At 43.6% G+C, this 17,045-nt stretch overlaps 1 protein-coding gene across 1 annotated transcript; it reads left to right on the forward strand.

Annotated features, from left to right (window-relative positions):
- Positions 1 to 11,145: 11,145 nt before the first annotated feature.
- On the forward strand, positions 11,146 to 12,254 carry LOC123423399 (B1-hordein-like). The gene has a single exon (XM_045107920.1). The coding sequence runs from the start codon at positions 11,183 to 11,185 to the stop codon at positions 12,077 to 12,079; it is 897 nt and encodes a 298-aa protein (XP_044963855.1). The 5' UTR covers positions 11,146 to 11,182; the 3' UTR covers positions 12,080 to 12,254.
- The last annotated feature ends 4,791 nt before the right edge of the window (positions 12,255 to 17,045 follow it).

The following is a 17,045-nucleotide window of genomic DNA, read 5'->3' on the forward strand; positions in this document are numbered from 1 at the left end:
CCTGTAATGGAAATCATGTTGTTAGACAACGGTGAACCTTCGAACTATGAAGAAGCGATGGCGGGCCCGAATTCCAACAAATGGCTTGAAGCTATGAAGTTCGAGATAGGATCCATGTATGAGAACAAAGTATGGACTTTGGTGGACTTGCCGATGACCGGCGAGCCATAGAAAATAAATAGATCTTCAAGAAGAAGACTGATGCAAACGGTAGTGTAACCATTTATAAAGCTCGACTTGTCGCAAAGGGTTTTGACAAATTCAAGGGATTGACTACGAAGAGACTTTCTCTCCCGTAGCGAAGCAGAAATCAGTCCGAATCATGTTAGCAATTGCCGCCTTTTATGATTATGAAATTTGGCAAATGGACGTCAAAACAGCGTTTCTTAACGGGAACCTTAAGGAAGAGTTGTATATGATGCAACCAGAAGGTTTTGTCGACCCTAAGGGTGCTAACAAAGTGTGCAAGCTCCAGCTCTCCATCTATGGGCTGGTGCAAGCATCTCGGAGTTGGAACATTCGATTTAATGAGGTGATTAAAGCGTTTGGGTTCATACAGGTTTACGGAGAAGCCTGACTGTACAAGAAAGTGAGTGGGAGCTCTGTAGCTTTCCTCATATTGTATGTGGATGGCATATTATTGATGGGGAATAATATAGATATGTTGGAGATCATAAAGGCCTATGTGAACAAGAGTTTTTCAATGAAGGACCTTGGAGAAACTGGATACATATTAGGCATCAAGATCTATGGAGATAGATCGAGACACCTCATAGGTATTTCGCAAAGTACATACCTTGACAAGATATTGAAGAAGTTCAATATGGAAAACTCAAAAGAAAGGGTACTTGCCAATTTTGCAAGGTATGAGATTGAGTAAGACTCAGTCGTCGACCACGACAGCACATAGAGAGAAGATGAGTTATGTCCCCTATGCTTCAGCCGTAGGCTCTCTTATGTATGTCATGCTGTGTACCAGACCTGATATAAACCTTGCCATAAGTTTGGTAGGGAGGTACCAAAGTGATCCCGGTATGGAACACTGGACAGCGGTCAAGAATATCCTTAAGTACCTGAAAAGGACTAAGGAAATGTTTCTCGTTTATGAAGGTGACCAAGAGCTCGTCGTAATGGGTTACGTCGATGCTAGCTTCGACATAGATCCGGATGACTCTAAGTCACAGACCGGGTACATATATGTTTTGAATGGTGGGGCAGTGAGATGGTGCAGCAGCAAGCAAGAAGTCGTGGCCGCATCTACATGTGAAGCGGAGTACATAGCTGCTTCAGAACACTACAAGAAATATGTCCATTTATGACAAAAATATAACGACCAGGGTTTATTGGTCATAGATCAGTGACCAAATAATACAAAATGGTCAAGGGGTGTCAAGGTGGTCTAAAAACCCCATAATTGTGACAATTTTTGTAAAAAAGGTCATGGCGTTATCACGTCAATTGGTCATAAAATGTATAGCACTATCCATGGCCTTATTTTGGGTTCACCTTGATCATATTAATATGTTCATAGACTGGGTAGTTACCTCAAATCCGGATTTTCTTTTGTGTCATGTATACATGTAGTAATTTTGTATAGGTGTTAGCCATGTGTGTCAAATCAACCTAAGTGTGGAGGACCAACGAGGTATATCTACACTTGACACGTGGGTCCTAGCTATTCGGCAAATCCGGATTTGACGTGTGAGACCAGCAGTCCTAGAGAACACATCAATCCTCTGATCCGCTAGCATGCAGGGCCCACCTAAAAGACGAGAATTCAATGGCCCACGGGCCACCTTACACCTGAGTCCATCTAACCTACCTTACAAATAGAATACCGAGAAAATAAAAAGACCCTGAGCGGGTGGGCTAGGCCCGTTACGAAGAGGAATAGTTGGGTAGGTTGTCTACTCACGACAAGGGCTGGATTTCGATTAAAAATGCAAGGGATTGCTTTTATACTTTTTTTATTTCAATTTTTAAAAATTCAAAATTGTTCGATGATTCAAATTTGCTTCAACCTTTTTGTAATTTTATGAGGATTATCCATATTTTTCATATGCAAACAAAAATAATCGTATTTTGTAACCTTACGCCCGTTTGGGGCACCTAGGTGCCCAGGCACCTTGCCTAGAAATCGTTGGATTACATTGAGATGCGTGCATTTGTAATTAGTATTAACAATAATGGGTCAATCCATTAGCCTTTATTAGGAAAGAATTATTGCTTGAAATATAGAGAAAATCAGCAATTAATGGTTAATTAAGGCCATGCATGCTCTATGGTACGTGCCCAACTTTAGTTCTTATACGTACACTTTTTCTTTTGTACATAACATAGGAAGTCATATAGACAATTAGGTACGTAGGTATATCATCATCTTGGGTATAAAATGTATGATTACCATTTGTCACCATGGAAAAATAATCCCGTATGTCGTTAAACATATACTTGTATTTAAAAAAGATATATTTTTTGGTGTGTGCATACCCATCGTATTTCTGTACATAACCTCAAATGTGTGATTTTTACCCCGGGTATTCAGATACATATGTATGTCATAATTCACGTAGTCGAGTATATACGTAACCATATTTTACTTTATATACATTAACAGGATATCTACAATAGTTTTCTACTTTTTTCCATGTAGTTGGATATATATGTGTACTAACACATTGGGTATATTGTTTTACTTTTATGTGCATTTGGTATATAGTAGGAGATTTATGTGAGTATCGTGTAAATTTGTCGGTATACTAGGAGTTCATTGAGTATATTTTATGTAGTCGGGCTGATATTTTTAGGCATATTTTACGTAACCTGTTATATACGTTGTTACATTTTATATAGTCGGATAGATAAGTAGCCGTATTTTACAAATAAAATTCACATCAAGATACGCACTATTTGTTTGCGGGTATTTGAGTATATTCACTTAAAAATACATTAGACTACGTGTGTAGGTATTTAATGTCCAGAATAAATTATTGGGTATATATGTATCTAAGTACGAGTGTTCAGATTATTTTTAACAAGATTATAGTATAATTGTTTATTAAGGAAATAAGTCAATTATGAGGCGGTCAATGACATGCATTTGTTTTGAAAATCCATCTACAATCTGTGACGTGAGTACTAGTGCATGCAAGCAAAAATGGAAAGTGAATTATTTGGAAAGCATTAGTGGTTATTTATACGTACAAAATGCACTGACGAATTAAATCCAAACAAGGTGCCTGGGCACCTAGGTGCCCCAGGTAATTTACCTATATATATATATTGGTCATATAGTTGATGTTTGTTGTTTGATGAATATGCATTTTTGTAACATGGTTTCCTTCGAAATTAAAATCAAAAATCAAAAATTTATGCTATATAAGACAACCATTAGGCCCATATAATGGATTATTTAATGTTTATACTAGTGTTGTCATGAGACCGTGGAACTATGGAGCTCACCACCGCCCTTGTTAATGTATATAGTTTAGATGTCATGTTTCTACTACCCTCTATCCATTCCAACCTTGCCTTATAAAATATCACTTGAAGAATTAAACGCACACGTACAGAGACAAGAGACAATTCCTATTACAAAAAGAAGACATCACACGGAAAAAAGGTAGTCTTAACGCTGTCAAATAAATTTTTGATAATAACGCTATCAAGTATAGCCATCATGATTAGAAAAGATCATCTAAACCCTCACGTACAATACTGGGCCACTTCGTATTATTAAAGGGCTATGTCATGTGGAGAAAAAAGGAGTCCTTATGCTAAAAGAGGTTTTTTCTTTATTGGAATACACACGCTCGCGCCATATGTCCACCAAATTTCCAGCACGCGCCAAATTTCCCAACGATTACCCGCGCGCGGCTTCTCGGCCCAAACTAGAGCAGCCCACATCGTATAAGGTGTATGAAACCCTAACTCCTCCCAAATCCCCTCGAGCGCCGCCACCCCCTCGTCCCTCCCCGTCCCCCGGTTTTGGGACTCTCCCCACGAGCCCCTCCTCCTCATCGAACCTTGATCTGGCCAGATCCATCCATTCCACCAGGACCGCCGTGGCTATGGCGGCAGGCCACCAGGATGGTGGAGGGAACCAGGACCGCCGTGGCTATGGTGGCTATGTGGTCGCTACCGCCTCTGCCAGCAACAAACGACGTGCTTCTTGCTGATTAGCAGGTGTTCGGTGAGCCGCGTCGCTGGAGTGGGTCATCTCCAATGGCCCCGGTACCAGCGGCGGTGAGGAGTAGGACGACCGGACCGTGCGGCGGGAGGTGGTGCTCGCAGCAGCCGCTCGCATCCCCATCTGGACATCCTCACTATCGTCGTCACCTTTGAGTTCAGCATCGGTGAGTGTCTTCCTTTTCTTTCTAATCACTATCAATCAATGAAGGTATTTGTGGCTGCTCAAATAATATCTGTGTGCCAAATAAATTGCTATGTAGGAACTAAATTTTTTTGCTCTGAAGGTGCCGGCGTCGGTGAGGCAATTTATCAATGGTGGGTTCAGTAGTTAGTGGTAACTCAAATCTGCTGCTATTTTGTTTGCAGCCAGAGAAGAAACATGTTCATGCCATTTTCTTCACTGATTGGCATTGATTCGGCTTCACACAGTTGTTGCTTCTGCTTCGGCTGAAAAATGGAACGATGCCAGTGTGTTCTTGAAGCTTAGTTAGCCGAATAGACCTGCCAGATTACTCAATAGTTCATCATTTTTAATCATCCCAAGCCCAAGGATTATTGTTCAGCTAGCTCTACAAATACCACACTGATAGCCAAGCTGATAGTGCGATCACTGTTGTTTTAGTCAGAAACAAATGGCCTGCACCTTTTCAGATCATACTACTACCGGCTTCATAATTTAGCACCCCTCACCACCGGAATTCCAAGATCAAGCTGCATCCCCGTAACACCAAATGCAATGCTTCCAATGTGTTCTTGCGGCTTAGTTAGCTCAGTGTAGCAAGTAGTAATTGGCATGTCGCATTGTTAAACAGTTGGTTGTCTTCATTTTCCCCAAATTGTGGTGGATCTGCAAATCCTCCACTGCTAACCAAGCTGCGAATGCAAATACTACTGTTTTTTTAAATAGAGATGTCATTGTATTTTACCCTTTTCTGAACATACTGACTCTTTTATAATTTAGCACATGGCTACCTGAATTTTTGTAAGATCGAACCTACGACCTCATGGCACTAGAAAGCATGAGATTCTTTGCTGATCGACTAAACCATTATTTGCCAAGTCTCCGATTATTAATTGTGTTAAAGATAAACGATTGACGTCTCTTCAGCTTGGACGTTATTAACATGAGCTTTTTGTGCACAAATTGTTGATCTAACACAAGAATAATCTTGTAATTCCTGAAATTTCTATGGGACCAGGTCTTAAGTCTTGTGTTTCTATTAATTGTTGTGGAATTTTAAGTCTGATTCCTGAATGTAGAACCTCCATTTGTCATTTGGTTGCTCATATTTTGTATGCTCTCTTATGTTTGATTGTTCCAATTATCAGGATGATCGGAAGCACTTGGGAGAAGCGAAGTGTTCCTCATGTTATGTGTGATAAACTAAAATTTATCTTCTTTGTCCAATCTCTGTAGAACTATGTTGATTTATTCTTGTGCACTTCTAGGGTGTTTTTGTTGTCCGCTTGCACGTTTAGAACCATTTGTTGCGCACTTGTGCACTTGTTGTGCCTCGAAACTTATATGTACAGATTCCCAGATGTTGTATTGTATTCCATGTGATGTGTTGGTGAAATGAAATATACAGTTTATTTGCAATACTGTAATTTGTTGTACTCTGTGCTTGTTTTCAAATGGGCCTAACATGAGATATGCATGAAAAAATAATAATGCATCTGCCTGAATAAATCAGAACATTTTAATAAAATAATAGGTATTGGGCCAGGCCCATGTAAACTAGATTGGGATGTGAAATTTATGATGATTCCATTTGGTCACTAACAATGCCACGTAAGCTCACCCACATCAGATCCTATGTGGCTCAGTCAAATGAGTAATGACCAAATCAAAATTTTGGTCAATAGAGAGCTACGACGAAAATTTTAGAAAGGTCATGTTTGTTCGTTCTTGACGGCCAACTGTTGACCTTTTGAATTTGGTCATCGAAAGGTCATAAAACATAAATAATGACGATATAGTGACAAAAATAGAGGGTCAATAATGAACGAATTTCTTGTAGTGGAAGCAGCTCATGAAGGAATTTGGATGAAGGAGCTCATCACCGACCTTGGAGTGGTTCCAAGCTCGTGGGGTCCAATGACACTCTTCTGTGATAACACTGGGGTCATTGCCATAGCCAAGGAGCCCAGGTTTCACCGGATGACGAAGCACATCAAACGCCGCTGCAACTCCATCCAGGACCATGTCCAGAGTGGAGTAATAGAGATTTGTAAAGTACACACGGATCTGAATGTTGCAGACCCGTTGACTAAACCTCTTTCACGAGCAAAACATGATCAACATCATAAAGCTATGGGTGTTCGATACATCACAATGTAACTAGATTATTGACTCTAGTGCAAGTGGGGGACTGTTGGAAATATGCCCTAGAGGCAATAATAAAATGGTTATTATCATATTTCCTTGTTCATGATAATCGTCTATTGTTCATGCTATAATTGTGTTAACAGGAAACAGTAATACCTGTGTGAATAAATAGATCACAATATGTCCCTAGCAAGCCTCTAGTTGGCTAGCTCGTTAGTAAATAGATGATCATGGTTTCCTCGTCATAGGCATTAGATGTCATTGATAACGGGATCACATCATTGGGAGAATGATGTGATGGACAAGACCCAATCTTAAGCGTAGCACTAGATCGTATTGTTCGTATGCTAAAGCTTTTCTAATGTCAAGTGTCTTTTCCTTCGACCGTGAGATTGTGCAACTCCCGGATACCGTAGGAGTGCTTTGGGTGTATCAAACGTCACAACGTAACTGGGTGACTATAAAGGTGCACTACGGGTACCTCTGAAAGTGTCTGTTGGGTTGGTACGAATCGAGATCGGGATTTGCCACTCCGTGTGGCGGAGAGGTATCTCTGGGCCCACTCGGTAGAACATCATCATGAGCTCAATGTGACTAAATGAGTTAGTCACGCGATGACGTGCTACGGAACGAGTAAAGAGACTTACCGGTAACGAGATTGAACAAGGTATAGGTATACAGACGATCGAATCTCGCGCAAGTTCTATACCGACAGACAAAGGGAATTGTATACGGGATTGATTGAATCCTTGACATCGTGGTTCATCCGATGAGATCATCGTGGAGCAAGTGGGAGCCACCATGGGTATCCAGACCCCGCTGATGGTTATTGGCCACAGAGGTGTCTTGGTCATCTCTACATGTTCCCCGAACCCGTAGGGTCTACACACTTAAGGTTCGATGATGCTAGGGCTATAGGGAATTGTTATACGAGGTTATCGAAAGTTGTTCGGAGTCCCGGATGAGATCCCAAACGCCACGAGGAGCTCCGGAATGGTCCGGAGGCAAAGATTGATATATAGGACGGATGGTTTCGGACACCGGAAGTGTTTCGGGCGTCACCGGTAACGCACCGGGACCACCGGAGGTGGCCCCGGGGGTCCACCGGAAGGGGGCAACGACCCCGGGAGGCTAGATGGGCCAAGTGCGAGAGGGGACCAGCCCCTAGGTGGGCTGGTGCGCCTCCCCACACTCAGCCCAAGGCGCAGGAGGTGGGGAGAGGGGGAAACCCTAGGCGCTGGTGGTCCTAAGGCCCACCTACGGGTGCCCCACCCCTCCCCCCTGCCCTGGCCGCCGCACCTCCCATCTGGGGGGGTGCCGCACCACCTAGGGTGGGAACCCTAGGGGTGGCACCCCCCTCCCTTCCTCCTATATATAGTGGGAGTTTCGGTGCTCTTTTACACACAGTTTTCTCTCTCCCACGACGCAGCCGTGCTCTTCTTTCTCCTCCTCTCTGCCGGTGCTTGGCGAAGCCCTGCCGGGAGACCTCGTCTCTCCATCGACACCACGCCGGCGTGCTGCCGGAGATCTTCCCCAACCTCTCCCTCCTCCTTGCTGGATCAAGGTGCGGGAGACGTCACCGGGCTGCACGTGTGTTGAACGCCGAGGTGCCGTAGTTCGGCACTAGATCGGAATCACACCGCAATCTGAATCGCCGCGAGTACGACTCCATCAACCGCGTTCTAGTAACGCTTCCGCTTAGCGATCTTCAAATGTATGAAGACGCACTCACCCCTCTCTCGTTGCTGGTCTCTCCATAGAAAGATCTGAATATGCGTAGGAAAAACTTTGAATTTATGCTACGTTACCCAACATTGACATCATCACTCTACCAGAAAAACCGAGACTGATAGAAATCCAAACTTTTTCGCACCCCAACTGGTACTTCAAAAAATGATAGGAGGAACATGAGCATGCTTGATAATACAGAATTAAAAAGTACCAAACGTCCTCGATTGGATAAAAGATTGCGTTCCCAGCAACCTAACTTTTTTTCGAATCGATCCTCGATACATTTCCACTTCTTATTTGATAACTTTCGGTGGTGAATAGGAGTCCCTAATTACGTGAAATGGAAATTCTCGCTTTCACAACCGAACAGTTGGTTATAAGTGTGCTGTTCTGTTTTGGCCTTTTCAAAGCAAAACAATTCACTTTTATTAAAATTAATCTTCAGTCCAGATAGCTGCTCAAATAAGCATAATATAAGTTTCATGTTTCTGACCTTGTTAAGATCATGCTCATGCAAGGAATCATCCTCGTTTTGCAAAAAATATATATACCGTGCTCACACTCTCACAACAATAATGTACTATTGCTAAAACAACTCATGAAAGATATCACCATTCAAACCAAACCTATAACAGCATAATAAAACACTACCAGAAAACTCATTGCATGTTCATTTAATAGTGGACGACCATCACGTCATCGTATCTGTCGACGGATGGACTCCGCTCCCCACGGTTGGCTTCGGTTGCAGGCGCCGTCTTCATTGAAAACGGCAAGTTAGAGCCAGCCAGCGACACCGAGAGCACCCGGGCATTTCCTGACTTTCCACAGAGAGCACAGAAACCGTTCATCCATGATGCCCTCGCAGTCGCCGCAGGCGCAAGAACTACCTTAGCACGGTAGAAACGCAATTTCGAACACTGTACGGTTAGTCCACGTCGGTTCATGACCCCCACCGTTTACGGGACCCGCTAACCGCGACTAACCCACTTTCGCGCATGTTACCGTCGGTCCCACCTCACTAGTAGAAAATTAGGCTTCCGGTCGGAACAGAAAATTGCATTAGCCTCGGGTCAAAATAAAACCGAGATCAATGCCAGGCATGGGTCCCGATTCACGGTGCCAGGGCCTTGCGGGGCAATATTCCTCGTAGTAAGTGGGGAGTGCCAACGTAATTGTCCATACGGATAATGATCATTCAGAGCCTTGGGGAGTGCCAAAGTAATTGTCTGATGTCAACACAGTGTATGCGTGTTTGTATGGGCGCTTGCGACTGTACTGTGTTAAAAACAAGCGACTCAATAGTTACGGCAAATATTATCATATCTTAATTGTTACCCAGATCTTAATTTGAACTATTTTTTTCATATCCGGCAGAAAGATAATGGTTTATAAGGGATATTTGAGCCACGAGGCATGACATATTCCTCACCTCTTTGGGGCACCTAAACACTCAAACAACGACAACAATGCTAACTATATCCATTCACTACGGGTGAAACCAGACTTTCTCCTGCACTCATCTATGCAGCAACGGTGGCATCCCCAAACCCCTTCAACAGGGCTGGTCCTCATACCAAAGATCAGGCATGACTAAAGCATACTGTCACTCGATTATATAGGTTTAAATATGTGTTAATTCGATAATACACCAAACATTGATGCTAAAAAGTGATTGTAGTACTAAAGTAATAAAAGTGATCTCATTATCTGCCGAAAACCATCATCCATCTACTATCAGTTTTGTTATTGTACAGTGCACATTGCTGATAATTGCAAGAAAAGCTAAAGATATGAGTTACAGAGAACAATATATGAACATTCGCTACAACTTGCTGGATAAATCTCGCCACCTATGGATGGAAAAAATCAAGTAATATAATTGATTGGCTCAGAGACTTGTGATTAACACCACGGAGTTAATAACGAATGAACTAGGGGTGGCCGATAAATGAACATGGGATTGTCTGTGTAGAGGATATTAACCTAGATCGGTGGTCACCTGATCCATTGCAAGTTTTTTATTTGACTTCCGATCCGTTGCAAGTTAGTGACAGGTCCTTCGTACCTTCGCAAAGGTCAAGTAATCGGGTCATGAGTGTGCGATCGGTGAAATAGCCTTTTCGTGGTTAATTTTTCTTTTTTTCTGGGAAAGGGGAGGGGGTGGCATCTTGGGACAAGTCAAATTACAATAAAGTTTTTATATAATTAAAAAACACATTATTTAATCAAAAGTAATATGCTTAATTAAACTGACCACAAATATTCCTATAAAAAAGATCATTACAAATAATATTACACCAATATATGTTAAGGATAGATATATGTTAGTAACTTGTAAGCAATGACCATCCTTTAAATGTAAAGGGAATTCGATGAGTCATGTCATGACCTATAGGTGTCGGTTCATCTTATGATCTGGGAGAACAATACAAAGCTAGTTTTATAAAAAACAGTCGAGTCTAGAAGAACGGTCCACATGTAAGGCTTTAATAATCGAGCATATCTTAACAACCCACACACGATTGCAACTTAGTCCTACAAAAGTTTTGCCTTTCTTGTTTCTCGCTAACAACCTATACAAGGTTCCAAAATCGTTTGCAGAAGTGATACTAGCTTGATAAGTGCGTGACATGTAAAGTGAATAAGGTGAGTCATGTATACCAAACCTCGGGATTTCTATACTTTGTGTATGATCATATGCACAACTAAAAAGGAACTTTGATGATCAATCCAAAAGTACGTTTGTAGCTTGTGCAACCTACCATAATGTACCAAAAATCCATTTCCAAACATCGAAACACAATTGTTAAAGTTGATGCAAAGAAGGAAAGAGATGAAGCCATGGCTACTATAAATAGGCATGTAGTACACAGATCATCACAAGCACAAGCATGAAAACGAAGCAACACTAGTTAACACCAATCCACCATGAAGACCTTCCTCATCTTTGCACTCCTCGCCATTGCGGCAACAAGTACGATTGCGCAGCAACAACCATTTCCGCAACAACCCATCCCACAACAACCACAACCATACCCACCACAACCATACCCACAACAACCACAACCATATCCACAACAACCCTTCCCACCGCAACTACCATTTCCACAACAACCCGTCCCACAACAACCACAACCATACCCACAACAACCCTTCCCACCGCAACAACCATTTCCACAACAACCACCATTTTGGCAACAAAAACCATTTCCACAACAACCACCATTTGGGCTACAACAACCAATTCTATCGCAGCAACAACCATGTACACCACAACAAACACCACTCCCACAAGGACAACTGTACCAACCGCTTCTGCAACTACAAATACAATATGTTCATCCATCTATTTTGCAACAGCTAAACCCATGCAAGGTATTCCTCCAGCAGCAGTGCAGCCCTGTGCCAATGCCACAACGTATCGCTAGGTCGCAAATGTTGCAGCAGAGCAGTTGCCATGTGTTGCAGGAACAATGTTGCCAACAACTGCCCCAAATCCCCGAACAATTCCGTCATGAGGCAATCCGTGCAATCGTCTACTCTATCTTCCTGCAAGAACAACTCCAACAATCGGTCCAAGGTGTCTCCCAACCCCAACAACAGTTGGGGCAGCAGCAAGTCGGACAATGTTCTTTCCAACAACCTCAACCACAACAAGTTGGCCAACAACAACAGGTACCACAGAGTGCTTTCTTGCAGCCACACCAGATAGCTCAGCTTGAGGCGACGATTTCCATTGCGCTGCGTACCCTACCAACGATGTGCAGTGTTAATGTGCCGTTGTACAGGATCCTGCGAGGCGTTGGTCCCAGTGTTGGTGTCTAATGATAAGAAAAGGTCTCCAGAAATATATAGCTGGATCACCATTGTTTAATCGATGTATATGTTGACGTAGCGGTGACAAATAAAGTGTCACACAACCTTATGTGTGACCAGGCCAAACTAGTTGTTTAAATTCTAAAATAAAATATAAATAAAGTTCATGATGACTACCTGAAAAGTTTCTCAACAAGTTGAAGCTGTATTAATTCCTCCCTGGCCTGCCAAACCGAACGACTACCTGAAAAGACAGTCACACCATGTTTGTACATCCACCCCTTTGCTCGAAATGGCGTTCGTTTGCTGGACAGCCGAGCTTCAGAATCTGCCGTCAAGTTCCTGAGATCCATCCACGGATGTCGTTCACATTGTTCGCCATGGCCTCTAACAATTAACAGCCTCTGGAGGACCCTCTTGCACCTGCAAGGAATCATCGTTGTTTTGCAAGAAATATATATAGTGTGCTAACACTCTCAAAACAACAATGTACCATTACTAAAACTGCTCATGAATGATATCACCATTCAAATCAAATCTATAACAGCACAGCAAAACACTACCAGAAAACTCATAGCATGTTCCTTCGAACGGGCCTCCAAACGGCGCCAAAACCAGATACATAGATAGCTCACAAATAACAGTACGTTTCCCAGCTTCTTCTACTAAACCTAGCTAGCAAATGTTCAACGAGATGAACTCATCGACATTTTGTTTTTCACAAGTATCTAAACAAGAAAAACGGTCAAAGTTGAACAAAGCATGTAGATATAGATTACAAGCATGCCCATCTCCCCATCTCCAAAATTCAGCACATCATTAATGATATGAGAGGCGGAATAAGTAAGGTTCAGCCTAGATAATTAGCTTCAAGATAACGATTCTTGCAGGAACTCCAGCGAGCAAGCTAGCTAATTAGCTTTAAGCTAACGACCAACTCGCAGCTGCGTACGGACGTAGGCAGGACACACGACGCGAGATTGTTTGATTGTCGATTTCTATTGCTTTGTTCGATTTTAATCAGGCCCGATCTCCACTTTGCCAACCGCCGTGTACTTTCCGACGAGACACAAAGTCCATGTTAATTATCATCAATACATGTTAATTATCATCACACAAAGTCCATCAACCTACTTAAGGATCCTTGTGTTATTTTCCCGTAAAACCGGCACTCGCCTAAAGAACACACGTACAGTATTGCTCAAGACATAGACACAGACTAAGTGTGTTCCCCTCTTTGAGTAATATAAACAAGCCAAGAATTCCTCATCATGAGGTACTGGAGTGCCATTCCTCACTACTTCAGGAGTTAATTTAGCAAGGTACCTGAGCAGCGCTGCTTAATTTCCGCATACAAAACATCAACTGAAGCAGGATTTCTGAATGGGGTAGCAGATTTCGATGACTAATAACTGAGCAACTCGTCAGGATGCCTTGTATTGGTTCTTATAAAACACCGGAAACAACAGGAATTCTTGCGGCTCATGTGAGTCCCAGTTCAAAAACAGTTACGTGAAAAGGTTAAAAATCGATGTCTTAACACACTGAAACTATAGCGCACGAACGTGACTATATATCCCATCTTCTATCAGGGGATAATAAATCCACGTTACAGATATCTGAACATTATTTCAGGAGCAATGTTATACTCTACGAATTGCAGGAGCTTCCTGCACTTCTAAGCTCTCACGGAAAATACAAAGACGTGAGTAAGGTTCAATTCTTTCCATGTCTTCTGCTTGAATGCCATTACTGTATACTGCAGGAGTTTCATGTAACATGAAAATTTATGTCATACGAGATTACAATTGTTAGAGCAGAGAGGTGGAGCAAAGAAGAAGAACAGGATTCAACACACATCAATTAAGCTCACAGGCTGAGGGTAATATAGAGGTTGCTCGCTGAGCCGAGCTGATCGTGTGCCACTACTACAGATCCTGCAGCACTACTCTAGGCTAGTGGCTGCACGTCGTGCCCCCACCACCCCCGCAACAGAATACAGTATAAACGTTGTCAATACAGCAACAGAATACAGTAACAGAATACAGTATCAAGATTAAGATGGCTGACAAGTACAATACAAGGCGGCTGACAGAATACAGTATAAACGTTGTCTAACACCACCACCCCCGCAGTTGGGACGTCGGCTCCGGCGACCCACAGACTGGACCGGAATGTTGGCTTTTGAACGTGCGTATGCAGGCGTGCCTACACGATTCTTGCTTTGGCCGGCTACTTGACGGAACTTGCGTAACTAGCGACACGAATAAAACTGATCGATGGATTTGATGGCTAAAGGCCCGTGTCGAGTCTTTGCTTTGTATTGCTTTTCGCTTTTCTGGTGTTACAATCAACACCCCTAGGGTGTCTTTTATACACGTCCACAAGGGACTATGAAAATAGACTAGGTCTAGGAATCCTAATACTACTAGGACTCGGTTTGGCTTTCTTTCCTAATCCTAAAGAAACAACATGATTAACTTCTACATTCACCTCCTTAATCTTGTTGCTTGACTTCACTTCTTGCACTCCGACTTTCCTCCTCATCTCGATGAACTTCTGTCGACCGAGGGACTTGGTGAAAATATCGGCAAGTTGGTCTTTCGTGTTCACATGTTGAACCTCGATCAACCCTTCTTCAATGCACTCCCGGATATGGTGGAACCGGGTATCTATGTGCTTGCTCTTTTCGTGATGAACCGGAATTTTGCACAACGAGATTGCAGCTTGGTTATCGATCTTCAGTGACACCTTCTGCACCTCCCGCTTTGCAAGAATAGCTAGGAGTCTTCTCAGCCACACTGCTTGACAAGCCGCCGTGCTTGCCGCTATGTATTCTGCCTCGCATGAAGACAGTGCCACCACCTTTTGCTTTTGAGAATTCCAGCTAATCGGATTCGGGTCAAGGTAGAAAACCATGCCCGTTGTGCTCTTTCGGTCATCAACATCACCTGCCATGTCACTATCTGAATATCCATCAAGGATCAATCCTTTCTTTCCCTTTCTGTACGTGCAACCAATATTAATGGTGCCTTTCACATAGCGCAAGATTTGATTGACCGCGCTCATGTTCTCGGTTGTCGGATTCTCCATGAAACGACTCACGATCCCGACTGAATAAGCCAAGTCAGGTCGGGTATGCACCAAATATCTTAGGCTGCCCACAACACTTCGATACATTGTGGTGTCCACCGGCGGATTTAAGCTACGCTTGCTCATCTTGTGACGTTGGTCTATTGGAACTTGTGTCTCGTAGCAATCGGACATGCCACACTGTTCCAATAACTTGACCGCATAAGCCGATTGACGTAGGGAAATCTCTCCGGAGCTTTGCTTCACTTCGATGCTCAAGTAATCGCTGAGTAATCCCAGATCACTCATGCTAAACTTGTTCTTCATTTGCGTCTTGAAACGTTCAATTTCTTGTACGCTATCTCCGGTGATAATCAGATCGTCGACATAAACTCCCACTAGCAGGTTTGAGCCTTTGGAGTTCTTTGTATAGACTACGTGCTCGAGGGGACATCTCTTGAACCCGAGCGAGACCAGACTTCGGTCTAACTTTGAGTTCCAAGATCTTGGCGCTTGCTTCAACCCGTAAAGTGCCTTCTTGAGCTTGTAAACTTTCCCTTCTTCGCCTTTCTTCTCGTAGTCGAGGGGTTGTTCCACGTACATTTCTTCTGTGAGATCGCCGTTGAGGAAAGCAGATTTAACATCCATATGATGAACCTTCCAATCCTCTTGTGCTGCCAAAGCTAGGAGCACTCTCACCGTCTCGATTCGAGCAACCGGTGCAAACACCTCATCTTAGTCAACTCCTTGACGTTGTACGTAGCCCTTTGCAATGAGTCTTGCCTTGTACTTCACAATGGCACCCTCCGTGTCCTTCTTTAACTTGTAAACCCACTTCAAACTATCGTCTTTTGGTTTGGAGGTCGGGTTACCAAAGTCCACGTGCCATTGCTCTCAATTGCCTTCATCTCCTCATCCATGGCGTGCGTCCAGTTAGGACTTTTGCTCGCCTCTACGAAGTTCGCCGGCTCCTCAACTCCGAACAGACATAGTCCGGAGTACTCGAGCGTAACTGGCTTTGTGTACTTGTAGACTTTCTTGAGGGTCTTGTAGCAACGAGGCCCCTGAGGAATCCGTTGTGGCTTGCGAAGGAGGCGACACAAATTGTGTCGGTGTTGATGCACTTGAGGAAGACGGCTGAGACCTTGGTGTGTCATCGACATCCGTGTCGTCGGCGTAGTCGTCGTGACCGTGAGCATCATCTTGATTGTCGTCGTCACTATGCGCCTCGTTGTCGATGTTGTCGTCGAGATCTCCGCCTGTGTCGTGCGCGGCGTTGTCGCTATCTCCTTGCGACCTATGCACGTCGTCGTCGGTGTCGGCACCATGATGATCACTACCATTGTGGTCACCTTGGTTGGGCGTCTTGCCAACCACCTGGACATCCTCCCCTGCATCATCATCAGTTGGAAATTCAACTGCAAATATGTTACTGTTTGGAGCATCGTCAGCTGCAGCGCTCCAATTCCACGCTTGGTTTTCTTCAAACACGACGTCGCGTGAAATCCGTAGACGCTTGGTTTGTGGATCGTAGAAACGGTATGCCTTGATGATAGAACTGCTCTCGTATCCGATGAACACCATCTTGGTGCTACGATCGGCAAGCTTTGAGAGGTGCGGCTCCGCCGTCTTCACATGTGCCACGCACCCGAATATCCGTACATGAGACACATTCGGCTTACGTCCGTAAATTGCTTCATACGGAGTCTTGCCGATCACCGCCTTCGTTGGAGCCCGGTTGAGAAGATAGACCGTCGTCGAGACAGCTTCTCCCCAAAAAGTCCCCAACAGGTTCTTGCTCTTGAGTAAACTCCTTGCCATGTCAACGACGGTTTGATTGCGCCTTTCAACGACCCCATTCTGCTGCGGTGTGTAAGGTACCGTGAGGAACCTCTTTATGCCA

This window comes from Hordeum vulgare, chromosome 1H, assembly GCF_904849725.1.
Source record: "Hordeum vulgare subsp. vulgare chromosome 1H, MorexV3_pseudomolecules_assembly, whole genome shotgun sequence".
Classification (NCBI taxonomy): Eukaryota; Viridiplantae; Streptophyta; class Magnoliopsida; order Poales; family Poaceae; genus Hordeum; species Hordeum vulgare.